Source organism: Eptesicus fuscus, chromosome 6 (assembly GCF_027574615.1).
Source record: "Eptesicus fuscus isolate TK198812 chromosome 6, DD_ASM_mEF_20220401, whole genome shotgun sequence".
In the NCBI taxonomy this organism is placed as follows: Eukaryota; Metazoa; Chordata; class Mammalia; order Chiroptera; family Vespertilionidae; genus Eptesicus; species Eptesicus fuscus.
The window spans coordinates 81,811,990-81,832,073 of NC_072478.1; the positions used below are offsets into that span (position 1 = coordinate 81,811,990).

The 20,084-nt window shown below is 42.5% G+C and overlaps 1 protein-coding gene across 2 annotated transcripts in view; it reads left to right on the top strand.

The window, feature by feature from the left end:
* ARHGAP26 (Rho GTPase activating protein 26) overlaps nucleotides 1-20,084 on the top strand; it is a 408,401-nt gene that overhangs the window by 199,056 nt on the left and 189,261 nt on the right. For both annotated transcript variants that reach the window (XM_054717998.1, XM_008140911.3), the window contains exon 12: nucleotides 7,747-7,783. In XM_054717998.1, coding sequence (XP_054573973.1) covers nucleotides 7,747-7,783 — 37 coding nt within the window. The remainder of the gene's footprint in view (nucleotides 1-7,746; nucleotides 7,784-20,084) is intronic.

Genomic DNA, 20,084 nt, shown 5'->3' on the forward strand with positions numbered 1-20,084 from the left:
GGCAGAAGAAAGGGGAACTCAGGAGTGACATGAATATACTATTTTCTTTCCCACTCTACTTTGTGGCATATTTTCCTTTGTTCTTCATTCTGGAGTTCCCTATGAAGCTTAATTAGGCTTTTCTCTCATTAGCTCTTTTGTATTTGCTACTACTCTTGGCTGCAAGCAACAGAAACACAACTTTTTTTCTTTTTAAGGATGTTGTTGGTTCACTCATGGAACTAGCAGGGAGGAACCTCAGATGCATTTAGATAAAAGAGCTCAAACAATGCCATTGAAATGCAGTCTCCCGGTCAGGGATCCACTTTCCTTTGACCTGTTTTACTCGAACTTTGTGTAGATGGTGGCAGAGTTGGCCACAGAAATTCCAAGTGTGAATCCCATTCTCCCCACAACACAGCAAGGCCTCATTTTCAGCAGTTGTAATAAAAAGTGTTAAAAACAAGTATTGTGTTGATTGGCCTGGGGTGAATCACTTGCTCAGTTGGATGCAATATCTGGATTACATGTCCAAACCTGAAGGTGGAATTGGGGCCGTCCTCCTCACCCCACTGAACAGCATGGACTTGGTGGTGGTGGTGGTTGTGGTGGTGGGTGGGGGTGGCTACCCAGGGGATATTAGGGTGGTATCCCTAGGAAAAGAGGAACATGGGAGCTGAGCAGGGCGTAGTAGCAGGTGTCCAGAGCACTTTGTTTTCCCCCCAGTATCACTGAGGAATTATACAAGAGATAAGCCCTTTATATCCTTAGATACAAAGTAACAGGCAATGCCTGAACTCCTGGAAAAAAGGTTTCTTTTTCTGCCCGCCATCTTTGCCATAATCATATTGAACAGCAAGCAGTCATTTTTATTTGCGGGCATGCTGGTGTGCTGGTATGCAAGCAGGCTTCAGCACTGTCAGAGACGCTCTCCAATTGGCTTTAGGAGCATAGCCATTTGGTCACATTTGGCTGGGCCATTCTCCAAGAGGCCCTGGATCCTAAGGCGCCTCTGTTGCATGAGGTCTAATAACCCCATCCTTCAGTCTCATTTCAGAACACCCTGGTGACACCTGGCCTCTGAATCCATTAGCAGCGTTTGTTGTCACTTAGGTGCAGAGCTGACATTCAGCAGTGTACCAGAGAAACAAATGGCTACGTGAGGGATTTTGATAGCCTTGAGTTGAGCCAAATAAGATAAATCTGTATTATATGGTATCATAATAAGGTTAGAACTGTATATTTCCATTCCTCTCCGGGTACGGATTCCAAGAGAAATTTGCCAGATGTTTGGAAGAGTGAGATACAATCACCTGGAAATGATAGATCTGGCTCACCAATTCATTGTCCCCATCTACTCCAACTTGGGGATTTTTTAAAAATTTCAGTCTCTCTTTTACTCCTGTACTCAAAACTGTCCATTCAAACCATACTTATTGGATGGCCTGCTATATACCATTACTGAACCCTCTTTACATATAATCCTGCAGGGCAAGGGCAAGGTCTTCATATTTGTTCAAGAACAGGTCACCGGGAGGAGCCATCAGATAGATATATTTTTATTGGCTTCACTTTTGAGAGCTCCTCCCTAAGACAGCAAATGCAATACCAGTAGTAGTAGAAAGGCAAGCCAGAGGGAATGTTGCTAGGCGAGAAATGGAAAAGCAGCAGCAACCATTTTATTCCCCTTCTCTCCAGCACGTATTTTCACTCAGGCTGTGACAGTAAGAGGTACATTTCTCCTGTGGGGAGGAGAAACCAATGCCTAGTTCCCAAGTTGAGACACACCCTTATTTACGACAAGCTCTTCACACTGGTTTTATACCCACATGCTTAAGATTCAAAATTTCCTTTTCAAAAAGCTTTTCCAAGTGTGGCCTGTGGCCTCCACTACCAGAAGAGAGGTTCCCCTGGATCCAAAAACTCATGTTTATTATTGGGTGATGCTCCACAGACCAAGGGTGTCTTACTAGTAACTTCTCAGGGGTGTTACTAAAAGTTCTTAAATTTACCCTGTTAATGGAGTTGCTGAATGTGGTGTGCTACTAAGAATTCTGTCTGCCACACGGTCCTTGACAATGCTGGCCAGCTCACTCTTATGTGGTCATATTTTTTAGGAAGGACGTTTTTAGGCATCCTAAAGTCTCTCAATCTCAAACTGGTTGTGGTTTTGAATGACTACTATACTTTATTAATTGGAAGTTTGTAGAACTACTGTTATGTTCAAATTGGATGGAAATATTGTTCTTACATAATGGCTGCATTGTTGCCGTTTTAATTTCTGCTTAGCTTCTTTTGAGTTCTTTGTTAATTGCCAAGCTCTCTTTCTCATGGAGAGTGGGACAGGGTAGGGAAGTTTGGTTGAGTATAGACTTTAGTCTAGAGCGCTTTGCTATTTGCTAGCTTTGTGACCTTAGAACCTTATTTCACCTACATGATGCTATGAGATACAGGCAGTGGTAGTACCTGATATAGGCTTGAGGATGAAATAAAATAATTCATGTGCATCTTTAGTATGGTGCCTAGCACTTAATCAGTGGTGAAAAGGTGATTGGCGGTGGGTGGTTACTTTTATATTTGACTTTTGTTAAAACAAAAACAAGACTGAGAACCCATTGATGTAAAAGTTTTAATTTTTAATTAGTTTCAGTTGGTTAATTTCCAATGCTAATGAGATCTGTGTCACTGACTTCCTCAAGCTACATTCTCATGCTTAGCCGATTATCTCATAGGGGCTAAGTGTGAAGATAGGAAGGAGGAGGGTGACAGTGTCAGTGATGAAAGTTAATCTTTATAGAATGCTCATTGGGCCATAGCATTTGTATTCTGTGCTCTGTGTTAAATGCTGTGTGTCCATCATCTCATTTAGTTTCACAACCACCCTAAGAGGTAGGGAATATTAGTATCCCTGTTTTACAGGTGGCAGGGCTGAGATTTAGTGATGTTAAGTGATTAGAATGTATAGCCAATAATGGTAGAGCTGGACTTTGAACCTAAGCTGCAGATTACTATGAGTCAGTCACAACTGACAGAGAAACAGTTCAAAAAAGCAAGGCCTCATGGTGGTCAGTCCATTGTCACACAGAGAGAAGGGACATAGCTGATGCTGCAGAACTGGCTTGTGCAGTATTTCAAGTTGTTGGCATGTAGTTCTGTTTTGTGTGTTTCCACATTGACATATCACGGAAACAACCAGGGGGGAGAGGTTGAAATATTCCAGGACACTCAGGGAATTATAGAGCTTAGAGGTGAGTTCAAGTGCACTTTAGATAGGAGCAGCAGTTTTAAATAAATCTGCCTATAAATTTATTTCTCCAACACCTTCATTTTGTGCAGATTTTGACCCAAGTTCTTATGCAGCTATGTACTAGAGGGGAAAAGTGAGATTGTTTTGTCTAATTATTGCTTTATTTATGCCTTTAATTTTTAAGTTAAAAGAAATTCTTCTTTGTGTTTATCAATAAGGCCTGGGTAATTGTCATAAAGATTACCCATTAAAAAATTCTGGGAATCCAAATGATTCTGTAGTCTTTCTAATTTTCTAGGGACATATAAAGTGAATTGACTCAGCAGTGAACAGAATTTATTGCAAATCGCATTTTAGTGCAGAGGAAGCATATGAAGGCTTTCCTCACCCTCCTTTGATTTATTAAATTGCGCTCCCATTGTAGCTTCTGGGTGAGGACTCATAGAATTGCTGTGTCCTGTGATTTGTATCAAAGACCCACTTTCCTGCCTGGTGTTTATCTTCAGGATCAAGCCCTGTGGTTCAGAGAGAACATGAAGTGTTCCTTCTATGTTAGGTGCTAGCTTGTTGCATAGGTTAGTAGTGATCGCTTCAGGCTGGAATCAGAAGGCCGCTCCCAGTTTCATTTTCTCTCTTACTCTTGGCAGATTCTTTCCTCCAGTGACTCATTTTCCCTAGCTGCCCAGAACATCTCATTACCTTTGTCGTCGTCATTATCATCGTCATCCACAATGTTTTACTTATCATGTGGTTAGCGGTTAAGAACTTGGGCTCTGGAGACAGACTATAGGAGTTCCTGTCTGGATTCTGGCCACTTCCAGCTGTCTAACCTTGGGCAAGTGACCTAACCTATCTAATGCCTCAGTCTGCTCATCTATATGATGGGAATTATTAGGTTGGTGTGAGGACTGTACAAGATAGTACATATAGAGCACTTGCATGGTGTCTGATACATAACTAGGCTTTTGTCATCATCATTTTTATTAATTTACTATTACTGTTGCAATTATAACATAATGTCACTCATATGGACCCTGATAAGGTGAACATGTTTCTGTTCTCTAGAAGCACCCACTTGAAAACAAGCATGCATTGGTCTGGATATTTAATAAATCTCGATGTTCAGCAGAAGCTAGATCATACCTACATCAAAGCGTATAAAGACAGAAGGCTAAGAAACTTTAGTGTGGCCAGGTCTCAGAGTACTCTGGCTAATCAGGACAGGTAGACTATAGCTTCTGTTGGGTTGTTGAGATCAGGCTTGTTTAGCGATTCATGTCCCCTTGAATTGATCCTGTAGAGTTGGGTGTGTCCTTTTTTAGACAATGGGTCTGGAGGTGCTTACTTGAAAGTATATAATCTGAGATAGCTCTGCTAATCATGAGCCAGGAGCCACTGCTAGAGACCTTTCATTTTAGGAAAGTGCCCTTGCCTTTGAACTTCATTCTGAGACTAGTGGGCAACTGTGATTTCTATAGAAGATTTTCCCAGAACAGACTGACTTTTTCTAAAGGTAAATTGTATACCCTTTGCCTCTGCCAGTATGGAAAGTATTTATGAACCACAGACCACTGGGGTGGCTTGGTAGTTGTGTGCATTTGCAACTGCCTGGGAATTAAAAGAAGACTGGAGTATCCCTGTAGAGGCAAGATAGAATAGTGTGCCACCTCCCAGTTCTGTGTCCTTGGACAAACTGTGTAACCTCTCTGGGCCTCAGGGTCCACATCTATAGGCTGGGAATAACACTAGTACCTAACTCATAAGGTGGTTTCAAGGATTAGATGATGTCATATGTGGTACTTGGTAAATGTTGAGTAATAAAGACATTCCCTGATAATGCTGTTAGTTTTCTTAGTGCAGAGGAAGCATGTGAAAGCTTTCCTTACCCTCCTCACTTTCCTCGAGATAAGAGGATACAACCCTCTTACCTAGCCACTATCTGGCCTTTGTGACGGCAAGGCTCCTACCAGACCCCGGGCCTTCCTGGTTGGGCCATGTAGTCACGCACTTCTGGCGGGCACGGTTTATTAGCTTCATTTCAGAACTCATTCTCTTTGGCTCATTTACCAAACTAGACAGAGATTAATGGCCTGGCCTCAGAGGATCAGGCAGCACATGTTTCTGGTGCCTTTGGCTCATTGATCACACCTCTCCACTTTGGGTAGTGCTTGGTTGTTCCAGACAGTGGTCTCCTGAGACCAGGAAACCTGTTTGGTGCAAACTCACCTCCTAATTAAGGAGGGCTGAAAGCCTTGCATTTTGCTATTTCTTCTGGATTTTGCTATTTATAAACAGGAGCAAGTGTCTCTGGGATAAAATGTTTGAATTTAATGGGAGGGATGGCTGAAAAAAAAAAAAATACTTGCCAAAATATGGTCTCTTTCCCTGCACTTCCCTTACCCAACTTCCCAAGGTTAGTGAAAGCCACCCACCATGGATCACTGGTCCCAGCTATTATGAGGCCTCTCATTTCCCTGACAGGTCACAAGGCCCTATAAGATTGCATCACTGCCCCTCTGCCCATTCTTAGTTCCTACCTTACACTGATTGCCGACCATACTGGCCTTCCTCGCTCCAAAAGACCATGCCTTTCCCATCTCAAGACCTGCACTTGCTGTTGGCACTGGCCCCCAGGTCTTTCCAAGGAGGTCCTCTCATCATTCAGGTTTCATGCAAATGTCATCTTTTCTCCACCTCAGGTTCACAGTAGACTTTTATTTCCTCCACTCTACTTATCAATATTTGAATATCATATTTGTGTCTCTGTTTATTTCTGTTTAGTTCCCTAGTAGGCTAGTTCCAGGAAGCAGAGGTCATAGCTGTTATGTTCATCTGTATCCCTAGCATCTAGAACACTGCCTGGCCATTATAAGCACATAATAAATACTTGTTAGATGCATGAATGAATAAGCAAATTAATTAATTGCAAGTAACTTTAGAAATTACCCAATCAAGAGGTCTTCAAACTATTTCAAGACAGTATCCCCTTATTTGATAGTCATGTGAATAAAGCGAGGGAAGGAGGACATTTGGATACTTGGAGTCTTAGCTTCTCTCCCACCCTTCTGGCAGTCCTACTGCAGGGGCTGTGGGGTTCAATTTGAAAAGCATGATCTAGTCTAAATTCTTCACTTATATTGATGGTGGAGGTACTGCTGAGGGAGACTGGGCAACCATGTTACCCTAGTACAGAAAGAATATCTTTTTCAAAGAGTAGAAGTCTTTAAAATACAGGTCTACTAAGCAGAAGAATGGAATATTTTTTAGAAGTAGAATAACACTTAAGGTTCAAAGTTAGTATTTCCTATCATCAAATCAATTGCAAATGTTCATCTGTAATTACTAGGGTTAGCTCATGGGCTATCCAAAAGCAGGTGGTGAGCTGGATTTGGCCTGTGGGCCATAGTTTGCCTATGCATGACATGCTGACATTTATTACATAAGATAAAGCCTGTGCTTTAGAAAAATATCATAGTGCCCAAATCTGGTGATTATGATTCTGTAGGTGTGAAAAAGCATAGGGTGAAGCTGGCCATCAAATCCTAAAAAACAACAAGAACATATTCCAAGTGAGTCTGATGGCCACTCTTATTTGAGAACCATTTATTTAACTCTTAGAGGAACTGAGCCATGAAAAGAGAGCCATGAAACCCTAAAAGGGATGTTTACCTGCTAGGAATGTTATACCTCTATTTTGAAAAAATTTTTATATTTTGAATTTTATCAACAAAAAAATTTGTGGAAATTTGTTTTCCATGATATCATTTATTTTGCCTCCTGGCCCACAAAGCCTAAAATATTTAATTCTGTTTGGTCCTTTACAAAAAATATTTCCTGACTCTTGCAATATGTCACTGTCTGTTTTATTTGGGGCACTTTCCCTTTCATGATTCCTGTAAGTCATTTAGGGGTTTCTATTGTAAAAGTAATATATTCTCCTTATGAAATTCAAATTTACAAAAAGGTAAAAAAATGATTGGTCCCTTTCCCCAGTGTTAACACTTAATGGTTTATAATGTATCTTTGTCATGAATTTGCCACTTACTAGCTGTGAGGCCTTAGTTAACATCTCTAACTCTCAATTCTCCATTTGTAAAACAGTGGTAATAACAGTTCCTACCCAACAGAATTGTTTTGTGGATAATTTGAGGTAATTTATGTGAATTGCTTACCACATTGCCTGGTGCACAGTTAATGCTTAATGATTTATAACTAATTTTAAATGTTTTCTCCTTTTTAGCTTTATATATACACATAGGTTGTTTTTAAAAGAAAGAATATGATTTTTTTAAAACAATAAAGTTCCAAAGATGATTCTAATGTACAACCACTTAAGAACAATTGAATTAAGTACTGGGAACTAGATAATTATAGAGAGGATTCATATTTGGGGGCTAGCTAGAAATTGCCTTCTATTTTACAGCCCAAACTAGGAAAAGGGGGAAGGTATTGGTATCTTTCAGTGAACCTTTAGGGTGGTATAAAATGCACATAAGTAAATGTTTATTTCTATTTTCCAGGTCTACAACTCGAACAAAGACAATCAGAATGAAGGAAGTAAGTACTGTGGTTTATAATTTTCTGTGGTTGGGGTTGGGATTGGGCTTTGAGAAGTTGCTACTCCAGAGAAGAGCCACCAGGAGGTGCTGTGGGCATGTTGGGTCTGCCCCATTCCCCCCAGTGCAGCCTGACAGGCTTCCACCCTGACGCATTGATTGACTCCAACATATTCAGTGAGCCTGACTGACAGGACTATAACAACACTTTGCATTATATAACCCTTCTCACTATACAGAACATTTTCATGTACATTAGTTATCTCCGTTAATCCTAGGTCGTCTTAAGAATGTAGCTCCAATCATCACTTAAAAGTCATTTAATCCAATCATACTCAGCTCCCAAAGAACCCTGCCTATGAGAAAGCCAGCATTGACTTTGCCTCCCACACTGTCTTACTCAAAGGACTGGAGAGGCAATAACTATCTCAGTGATCGTGTAGTGTTCTTTGTTGCCTCTGGAGAGGAGGAGTGGAGATAGCGAGCTCTGTAATAATATTCCTCTTTGATGAGAGTGACCCTGGGCAGCCTCCGTAGAATATACAGAACATTCTCCCTGCTGCTGGCTCTGAGCACTCTGGTTAATTATGATTTCCAAGGGCACCTGCAGCCTTGTAAAGACGAGGGGATTAAAACAAAACTGCTGCTGTTAGAGTGTTTGGCTGATTATCTCCTTGGTGCACAGGAGAAAAAACACATTCCTTCCAGGTTGCTACAAGAGTACAAAGGAAATTCTGTCCCCTTGCCTCAGATTTGCTTTGTAAAATTTACTTGGGAAAAAAAATTTCAAAGGTAGCCCTACCATGAATTCCAGTCATGTCAGAAAAAATCAGTAAAAACAAGTGCCTGCCCATGTGGACAAAAGGATGAGCTATTTTGCATGTGTGAAATCCATTATAGGACAGAGATTTTCACTCTTTCAAAAAAAACAAGTTGTACCAGGAATGTTTTTTTGTTTGTTTTTTAATCCTCACCTGAGAAAAAATTTTTAAAAAATATATTTTATTGATTTTTTTTACAGAGAGGAAGGGAGAGGGATAGAGAGTTAGAAACATCGATGAGAGAGAAACATCTATCAGCTGCCTTCTGCACACCCCCTACTGGGAATGTGCCCGCAACCAAAGTACATGCACTTGACCGGAATTGAACCCAGGACCCTTCAGTCCGCAGGCTGACGCTCTATCCACTGAGCCAAACCGGTTAGGGCCTGAGAAAATTTTTTTTATTGATTTTAGAGAGGAAGGGACGCGGGGAGGAGAGAGAGAGAGAGAGAGAGAGAGAGAGAGAGAGAGAGAGAGAGAGAGAGAGATTGCCTCCTGTTCCCATATGCACTCCTACTGGGGATGGAACCTGCAACCTGGGTATGTGCCCTGACCAGGAATTGAACCCATAATTTTTCAGTGTATGGGACAATGCTCCAACCAACTGAGCCACACCAGCCAGGGCTTTCCCAGGAGTTTTATATGAGATATTAAGTAATTTGGAATGGTGGCTTTTGGTAGGTTGAGACCTTTAGGACAGGAAACAATGTTTCTTTGTTTTGTTTTCTTTTTCCTTCAATAATTGAACAAGGAAAAAGTTTTTCAAGTAAATATTCAAGGAAACAAGTCATTTTTTCTTTCCCTCTTTATCAGGTGGGATTGTTTTACAGTGTTTGAAATAAACTCTGGATAACTTGGGCTAAAATAACAATAGCAAAAGCAATAGTAATAATCATGTAGGAATATGGCAGGCTGTAGGATAACAACAGTAAAGTAGGAAGAACTGAAGAACTGGGGTCCATCTCTGGGTACCCAGGAACTAATGAGAAAGGGCCTCCTCAGTGATATTTGCAGGATGATACAACTCTAAACTGTTTTTAGTTCTTGCCCTTTCTGAGAATTCAGATCCCCCAGGGAAGGTGGCATCAAGTTGGTCTAGCTTGGGCCCAGCCAGCGAAAAACAAGACACCTTGATTGACTGTTTCTGCATAAAACGGGAGCAGAGTTGTTTGCCAGAGGGAAATCAGGGAACCCACTAGGACAAGAGAGGCTAGGTAACAAGCAAGCCAAAGTAACAGATGACCATACCATATCCCTGAGACATACTCCTTATAAGGACCCAAGAATTGAGGGGGATGAGAGGCATAGAAATGGAGACCCCCAACCTGAAGTTTCCTTGTAACTGTAGTCTTAAGAACTTGCTTCTCTCTGCTTGAGATAGGTACTAATAGATTTGAAAGATGACCCTGATTCCATTGGTGAGCATTGTCAGCTCATTCTACCATTGCAGTAATTTGAATTTTTACCCCACACCCACCCCTAGTGCTCCTTGCCCTGGGTCTGAATTCTGCAACTCTTTTTCTGTCTATACCACAATGAAAACTATTTTAAAGTTAAGTAGTCAAATCTGATATGAATTTAAGAGTGAGGCATTGCTCTTTTTACCTTCAATAACCAAACTTCACATGTCTAGCATTCTCTTTCTAGAAAATGTTTTGGTGGGAATTTGAATGCCAGCATTTTATCACAGACCCAGAATGGGCAGGTAGCAAAAGGAAATTTCTCTGGGACACTTCTGAATTTGTTTTTTTCATTTTGAAATTTCTCTCATGGCCTACAGCACCCATGGGTTACAAGACATGGCCATAAGTAATGTCTTGTCAACTGCTGGCATTTTCCAAATAGCCCAGTTGCCAGGGAGCGGATGGCAGCAGATAAATATATGTGCAGAGCCTTTATCCTCTCCTTTTTATTCTCTATTTTGATCTCAGATATAGAGAGATTGAATTAAACATACTCCTCCGTTGGTGGTACATTATCATCACAGGGCCCTCCATTCATTTTCATTCTTTTCTCAATTCATATTCCTTTCCTCTCCTATAGGCCACCATTCTAATGTGTTCTTTTAATATGTATTCTCGAACAATGTGTATATTTTTTATCTACCTGTGTTTTTAAGTGACACAAGTGGTTATATGTATTGATCAGTTTACTTTGCTCCCTCAGCATGGTCTTAGGAGCCATCCATGTTCCTCTGTCTGCTTCTAGAGCCTGACTTCTGTCTGCTGCACACTCCATGGTGTAGGACTCTGTCATCTGTTTCTGCAGATGCCCTCCACCTCCTCATGCCTCCAACTCCTCATCACTGCTAACGACACCAACATCTCTTACCTGTCTCCCTGTGTGGCACTTCTCTGGGTTATATGCACGAGGAGAATTTCTGGTCTGTTAAAGGGGGTGCATATACAGAGTTTTAGGGAGGACTCTCATGTCCTTCTCCAGATCAGTTGGTCCACAGTCCCATCAACCCTCCTTGAGGATTTCTCCATTCCTGCCAGCTCTTGCCATTATTCAGCTACCTAATTTTTTGTCAGTCTTAGAAAATGATAGCTCATTGTTGTTTTCGTTTATTTAGCTCATTTCTCTGATAATTAACGAGCTTGAGCATCCCTGTATTTGCCTATTTACTGGGTTTCCTCTTCTGTTTTTTGCCTGGTTATGTTCTTTGCCCATTTTATATGGCAGGTACCAATTTTTCTTGTTGATTTGTGAAGTTCTTTCTGTATTCTAGATATCAATCCCTTGTTAGGTGTAGACATTTTAAATATTTCTTCCTATCTTGTCATCTGTCTGTTAATATTATGTGTGATATCCTCCCTTGAGTATAAAGCCTTACTCTTTTAATATTCAAATTCATCTCCTTTTTTTTACATTCTGGTTTATGATTTTCAAGTTGTGTTTTAAAGAAGGCCTTTCTGACCCATGTCACCAAGATGTGCACCTACATTTTCTTTTATTGGCTTCATGATTTTATCTTTCACATTTGGGCTTCTAATCTGATACCTACCATCATATATGGTGTTTCATGAAGATCTAGTTTTGTTTTTGTCCATATAAGGAGTCAGTTTTTCCACCAACATCTACTAAACTCCATTCTCTCCCCCTCTGACCTCTGCGGCCAGCTTTCTTATACATTAGGTTTGCATATCTGAGCTCTGTCTCTCAGCTCTTTATCTCCTTGGTTTATTTGTTCTTGTGCTCAGACCTCTCTAGTTTTAATATGATGACTCTGAGGCCGGTCTTAATATCTGGTAGTTTAAGTCTCCTGTCTTTACTCTCCATTTAAGGATTGGCTCAGCTACTTGTGGAACTTTATCCTTCTATATAAATTCTGGTATATGTGTGATAAGTTCCTCAGAAACTTAACATTTTCATTTGAAATTGCATTGAACGGTATTGATTAATTTGGGGATACCGCTTTCATATTAACTTACCTTCTCTAAAAGCTTGGAATGCCTTCCATTTATTCAGATCACCTTTGTCATTTATTAGAGTTTTAGTTCTCTGCCTACAGATCTTGTGCATTTTTTGTTTGGTTAACCCCTAAATACTAAATTCAGAAACCACTCTGCTATTTTTGCCAATCTTAAGGACCTTTCATCCCGTGGATCCTGCAGACATCAGGGATCCTTCCCTAGGTACCTAGAGTATCGGGAATATACACCAGTGACACTGAGTTTTCTCTCTTGGCCACATTCTTACCTGGTAGAGAAGGGAAGGGAAAAGATGGGCATAAGGGTAGTAGAGAGGAAGTAGGGTTTATTGCTCCCTAGGCTTCTTTTCTGAGGGAGTCATCTTACAGTGTCAATAATCTGGACAGCTGATACCTGGCACCGATTTGCCCCCTTTCTTATTACAAACAATGGGACTCTGCATTGCACAAGAATCCCTCCTCCTGTCCCAACCTCTGTGGCCACCTTTGCCATCTTCATGTATATCTGCTGCGTCTACATGTCCTGTTGCTTGCCCTGCCTTTGGCTACAGTTATGAGAATTGGTTTATTCTCTTTTGAATTGAGCTCAGGTCAGAAGCAGGAAGAAAAGCTAGGAAATGGCCTGTCCTCAGCCCAGGCAGCTGTTGTCCTGTGGTCCCACCTGAGGAACAGTTAGAAAGCCAAGAACTTGGCCAGGGTAAGAGCAAGGGAAAGACAGGCTTTTCTAGTGTGAGTTGGTCTTTTCCAAGTTTGACATTTTAAATGAGAATGTCACTGCCTATTAGCTTTAAAAAGATTAGCTTGTTTACAGAAGTGCTGCTGTCCCGTTGTTCCTCCAGCTGTTTGAAGGCTGAAGGCTGACAGATTGAGACAGAGAGGGCTTCTTCTCCTAATCTTGATTTCATAGTGCCACTTCTGTTAATGTGAGTGTTAACTCACATTCCCGAGGTTAATCGGATTACATTCAAAGGGACATGCCATCTCATGTACCTCAGGGCCCAGCTCAACCCTGACCGTCTGGCTTTCCAAGAGGACATCGCGGTGGCTTACTCTGCTTCCCACTCTTGTTTTACGTTTTCCTGGTTGCTCCTCCCTGAAGCTTTACTAGATTTAACTGTAGGAGTCCAGGTTTCCTGTAGTTCTTCATTTGATCAAAACCTATCAGAGCTCTTAAAGGGCCTGTGGTCCTAGGAGACCTGAGCACTGAGGGATAAAGGGCATTCGCAAGTAGAATGTGCATCTCTGTCTTTAAAGAGTGTATCCTCTGCTGTTGAAGCTCACACCACTGGGAGACAATAGACAAATGTGTAGGTGTGGGTGACATTCTGATGTCTACGGATGTAACCAGTGTGCAGACAAAATGCCCAGAGCTGATTGGTTTGAGATGGGCTTCCATCTAGGCTAGAGAGACTTAAAAAATGGAAACTTCCCAGCTGCCCTCCTCCCAGAAAAATGAAATATAACATCTCCTCTGTGCTTCCAAGTCATAGTCCCTTTATTCCCAGTTTGTTTTTAATCTAGTACTCTCACAAGAATCATTTGTATTTGTATAATGCTCACTGAATTTTGTCAAGTTGTCATTCATACTGGGATGTGGTGACAGAGCAGTGACTGGAGAAAGAATGATAAGTTGGAGTTAGGATTTATCACATAGGATGTAGACATTCACTCTAAACTTCACTTCTAAGCAAGTTGAAAAACATGTATGTTTACTTCCTATAAAAATAATATGAAATCATTGTAGAATATGAAGGAAATATAGCAGTGAATCTCAAAAAACCAATATAAATCATCTATAATACCGCCCCCAGAAATGCTTTCTTTTTGCCTTTTTTTATGATGTCTTATATATATTTTGTCAGTGTCAATATGTATTTTGACTTCATTGGCATTATACTGAATATACTTGTTTCCAGGCATCTTCTCATGTCTCAAAAATTATTTATAAATACCATTTGTAATGGTTGTTTATTATTTTGTTGTAGAATTATATCCCTATTTGTTGAAACAGTTCTTATCATTGGACTTGAATGTCCTTTCCAGACTTTTGACATCATGAGTAACATCAGCCTGAGCATCCTTGTTCCTCATTTTTACATTTCACAGATAATTTCCTATGGGTGGGTCCTGCCATGTGGACGGGAGAGAGCTGTTTCTATGGAGGGTCCTGTGTACATGGTGTGGATTAGCGTGCTGTGGAAGCCTCGATCAGAGTGGACCTCTCTATGCTTCCATTTCCTTTTCTGTAAAATGCTGTGAGGATTAAAGTTCAGCACAGTATCTGACATGTTAGCTAGTAAGTGCCTAGTTCTTATTGCTTCTTGCTGTTCTCATTGTCTGGCCATGCCAGTTACTCCCTCACATGAGAAGAGAAAGCTCACCGGATTGGCAGCATTGTCCCTGAGGGGAGCGCGGGGGAGAACCAAGGCAGCTGCCAAACGGCTGCTGTTGTCGGGCTTGGTGCCTGATGAGTGTGAGTTCATTCAATCCTCATGAGTGCATTTCTCAAAGTGGGGAATACACACTGCTGATGGTACCCCAGATCCTTTAGATGTCCCAGACACACACTTTAAATTACCATTTAGATTTGGGGGGTGAGATTGTGTACAGGGAAACCCAGGTTTTAAATGTTATTGTTTAGCACAGGGGTCAGCTTTTTCAGTTAAGAGCAGTGATTTTGCTTCCTTTTTTTAATTTTTTTATTTTATTTTTTTAATTATATATATATATATATATATATTATTGACTTTTTACAGAGAGGAAGAGAGAGGGATAGAGAGTTAGAAACATCGATGAGAGAGAAACATCGATCAGCTGCCTCTTGCACACCCCCTACCGGGGATGTGCCCGCAACCAAGGTACATGCCTTTGACCGGAATCGAACCTGGGACCCTGGAGTTCGCAGGCTGACGCTCTATCCACTGAGACAAACCGGTTTCGGCTAAGAGCAGTGATTTTGAACTCTACTGTTGTAGCATGAAAGCAGGCATAGACAACATGGCAACAAATGAGTGTGGCATTTATTAGTAAAACTTTATTTACAAGCCAGGCAATGGTGAATTTGTCCCACAGACTATAGTTTTTTAAACCTTAGCTTAATACAAGGATACATTTTTAAAAATTATTCTACAATGGCAGGAAGTTATGGCAGGAAGCATGAAAGTGGTATGTGAATGGTTGCTATTTGCAGAAATGCTGTTCACAGCTGAGTTTACAATTGCGCTAACAGGCTTAAGAGTTTCAGGTAGCACAGTCGAGAAGCAGTGGGGCTGAGTCTGCCTGATGGCCCAAGCCACCCCCTTCTCCCTCCCTTTCTCAATATGCGTGAGATCTTGGCTCTGTTCTACCATCCTGTCATTATGTAGCCAACCCACAGGGGCTGGAAGGAGTTTTGTCATCAGCCTCCAACACCTAACCCACTTGGCTCTTTGCGGTTGAGGGGCCATCCCATATTCCATCCAGTGAGCCTCGTCATTTGAACTATCAGTGGCTCCTCACACACCAGGCCCGGCCCTGGAAAAGTCACATGCTTCAGTGACTTTCCAGCTTCCCTGGTACAGAACCGTGACATGGCCCTCTGCCCTCCTGCAGGCATTCGGCAGCTCAACCAAAGCTGCTTTATATGTTGTTTCTGTTACGTGTGCTCACCACTCTTTAGGCGCTCAGTCAGATCAAACTCCCAGCGGTGTTTTATCAAGGCTTTTCTGGTTTCATGAGGATGCGTACGAGATGGAGGACCAGGAAGCTCTGTGCGCTCGCTGCCCCGCCTCTGATATGTACATTCTCTCCATCTCTGTGCCTCAGCTTCCCTTGATCTGTAAAACAGAAAAAGATAATCCATCTTGGAGATTGCAGGGGAAAACATGATGGAATTGCATGGGTCACTGTGTTCTTTCAAAGGTTCTAAAGCCTCAGCCGTTACTAAAAGCCCAACAGTCTCATGAAAGCGGCAGAGGATCAAAAAAGAGGATTTTCTTTTTCCTTTCGCTTCCAGTCAACCTTCGGCCTTTTGCTGTTAGAACATCCACAGCTGAGAGGCAGGAGGAGGCAGTCACTGGTAACCAGGATCCCTGTGGGATCAGAGCCATCCAGTGGCTGCCAGGTCTCCACTGGTCGGTGGCTTATAAATAGAACATTTCCCCTTTTAAACCTGAGAAGGATGGATGGCATGATGGGCATGGCGACCTGGCCTCCTGTGCGCTGGCCCACGAGGCAGTCAGCTGAGTGCACCTTCCCCTCCAGCTTTCCATCCTGGCCGCCAGGCCTGGGCTGAGAGAAGACAGGCGCTCACTCCCTGCCCTGCCTGCACTCCCTCCCAGTTGTCCCGCTCCCCTCTTTGGCCCTTTCCTTTCTCCTTCCCCTCCCTCTGTTGCTTGGCAGGCTTCTGTGGCCACCACGTTCACCGTCTGAGCCATCCATCGTCAGGCGAGACCTAAGTGCTGACTCTCTGCACCTCACTTTTCATTGTGACTTGTGTGTGCAACACAGTTGCTGTGGCTCACATTGAGCTCAAATTATATTTAGTTGAACAGTAATACCCAACTCGAGAATAGCCCCGACTGAGGGGTTGGGGCTAGCGAGAGAGGAAGGAGATGGAGCAGGTTGTTTTCTCAGAGATTTTATTATTGGGGTTTCCAGCCCCAACAATATGACTGGCAGTGGTGCTCTTTGGACTCGCTTGGACAATCAGAAGCCTTGCTGCTTGTCCTAAATGACACTTCACAAATCCATCCTCTCTCTGAGCCAACTTTAGACTGATAGATGCAGCCAATGTGTGACTGTTCTGTGGCCTAATATTCTCCCTTCCCTTGGCAATGTGGGCTCTGTCCCGACAGCCTGGCAGGTGTGAGCCGCCCCTTGGCAACCCCAGTCTGGGCTTCAGCCAAGCAACAGTCCCTGGCTGCATCTTTAACTCCTAAAGCTCAGTGCGAAGGTTCTTGAGGCAGAGACGGAAAGATCTCCCCCAGTGCCACCAGGGGCAGGCTCTGCATTAATGTCTATTGAGCACAGACGATGTACTGGGCAATGTGCTCAGCATTTGACATACATTATGTCATTTGATCCTTATAAGGTAGATAGCATTGTTGACCCATTTACAGATGAAAAAAAATGGGCTTCATTGTGAGTGCAAGTGTGTGGTTACTTAAGATCATGCCTTTCCACCCTAATCAGAGTGTTCAGAGAACGCAGCTCACATTCAGCGTGCAGATGCAGCAGAGGCGGTCTCGTGCTGCTGCCCACAGTGTGGACAGCGTTGAGTGGTGTTTGTTATTACACACCGGGGCTGGGTTCCCAGGCTCACAGCTTACTGAGTGTGTGGCCTTGGGAACTTAATTTCGCCAGGCCTCAGTTTATCTGTAAGATGAGGATAGCTTTAGCACCTATGTCATTGGTTTATTGAGAGGATTAAATGGGATTAGGATGGGAATCTTTAGTTCAGGGGTCTGGTATTCTAGGCAATCATTAAATGTTGTCCTCTACTGTTATTATTGTCAGTGACACTGTCCAAAACCAGAGGCTATTTATATAGAATCATGACACGGGGCGGTCTCTATAGAGTTCCTTGGAGTGCCTTCACAGACATTGCGCTATTTGATTCTCACAAGGCCTGATCTTACCTACGAGGAGAAAGGTCGCAGAGTGCAGAGCCGAAGGATGCCTGTGTCACACAGCCGCTCAATGGGGACTCCAGGTGCCAATGTTAGGCCTCTGATCTTGAATGTCTTCTCTTTCCCTGCCCTTTGCTGCCTCGGTGTTTGTTGTGACAAAAAAATATCTAAATCATTCCTAGGCCAGATGGAGGTGAGGGGACAGGGAGGTGAAGGCAGGAAAGGGACCTAGATGGTCAGAGGCAATTGGTTCTCAGCTTGACACTCTTCTACTCTCAGAAAGCTGGAGTTCTCTTTTTGGTTGAGAAACCAGAGCACAGCCACCCAGGCCTCAAGGCAGAAAGGAATCGAGGCCACTGGACTGTAATTTATTCTCGAGATGTCCAGATCTCAGTTAGGGAGACAAATGGCCCTGATTAAGCTCTTTGGCGTTACCGTGGTGGGCATTAAGTATTGCTCTTTCCCGGCTGTCCTGATTCAGAATTTTAAGGTGGACTGGGAGGCTGCAGGTGTAAAAGCACACAAGGACACACTCCATACCCTGCAAGCTGATCTGCTGCCCTCAGCGTGTACTGCACAAGAACCCAGACACTGGCCACTCTGGCTGCCTGTGTCTTGCCAAGAACCGTAACACGTTACAGCTGTCCTAAGCCTCCCTTAACTCAGGTTTGTTCTAGGCCCAGCAGGGATTTCATCTCTTTTCCTGCTACCTATTTTACTTTGTCTACTCTGTGTCCCTCTCGGCTGATTTTTCTCTGTGTGTGTCTGTGGAAAAAACAGATAGGTGCCTGTGTGTGTGGTAGGCTAGGGAAGAAAATCCTGATTGGCATGTTCATGCTTAGAGGCCCGGGGATGAATGAGATCCCTGCCGGTCCTGTTTGTCTTGTGCTTCTCACCGCAGGGCTCTGTGCAGCCAGCTGCTCCCCATCCAAGGCTCCTGGAGTGTGGGGACTTCTTTACCTATTGATTTCTCGTGTCTCAGCTGGTGAAAATGTAGATTGTATTTGTTCCTTCATTCAGGAAATATTTATTGAAACTACAATAATGAACAAAGCAAATAAAGTCCCTGCTGTCATGGAGTTATACTATTGAGAAAAACGGACAACAAGCAGTAAGCATGTAAACAAAGGTTATACTTTCAGGTGGAGAGAAGTGCAATGAAGAATGAAGAGCAAAGGGATAGAGAGTGAGAGGGAAGGACTAGCTGGAGCAGAGAAGGTCTCTCTGAAGAGGTGACATTTGAGGAGAAATCTTAGCAAAGGTAGCGGGAGGGAGGCATGTCAGGAGCTGCTAGATGAGCATTACTAGTAGAGGGACCAGCACGTGTAAAGGCCCTGAGGTGGAGGGAATGAACTAGCTGTGTTATGGAAATATCAGAGAGGACCATTATGACTGAATTGGAGGAGACCAGAGGGACAGTGGTCAGGGAGGCTAGGACTAGACCCTGTGAGGCCATGGTCAAGAGATAAGATTGTGTTCTGAATGTCATGAGAAATCCCTAGAGAGTTGTGATCAGGCAAGTGACACGAGCCAATGTATATTTTTAAAAGATGACTCTGACTGCTGGTAGAGAATTAACTGTTGGGAGCAAAAGTTGAAACAGTCGAGAGGCTATTTATTGTAGCAGTCCAGGTGATGGTTACTTGGATCAAGGTATCAGCAATGGAGGTGGTGAGAAGTACTTGGATTCTAGATGTGTTTTTAAGTTATTACTGATGGGACTGGCTAGTGGTTTGGATGCAGGATGTTGAGAAAGCAAGAAATCAAGGGTGTCTGCGTTGAAATAGGACAGCTTGCTGGTAGTACCTTTGTACCTTATCTTCTCATCCAGGTTGAATATAGTGCCTGATCTGGGACAAGTTAGGACAGTAGCTCCCAAATGTATTATTTATGTATCATCTTTATGATTTTTTACATATACTACCTGTATTATTATTTATTTACTATTTTTCTTTATATCAATTCACCTTTTTAAGCCTAAATTTATTTTAAAAGAAATATATCATGCTATGTGTGATAAACCAGTAAGTTTCCAATATACATTAAAGTAAGTGTACAACTATTATAAATATTTCTTTGTGAACCACTTAGAACCATTTGATATACTACCAGTGGCACAAGCCGACATGACATGATGAGATAATAGCACTGGTGAATTGTTATTAGATGGAGAATGTGATATAGATATTGGCAACTGATTAATCATTTCTGTTCATCTTCAGTGATAACATTTTAATTGCTTTGTATATAGTACAGTGCTACCTGAAGTGTGGTTCTCACATTTACTGAAGCAGAATACCTGGGAGGACACCCAGAATGTGCTGTGCAGTAAGCATGTCCCCTCCTTCTCTGGTCTGTTGGATTTGAGGACTGCTACTGGAGTAGAAAGTGCAGAATCCAGAAAATGTGATCCCCAGCCCCTGTCCTTTACTGAGCAGC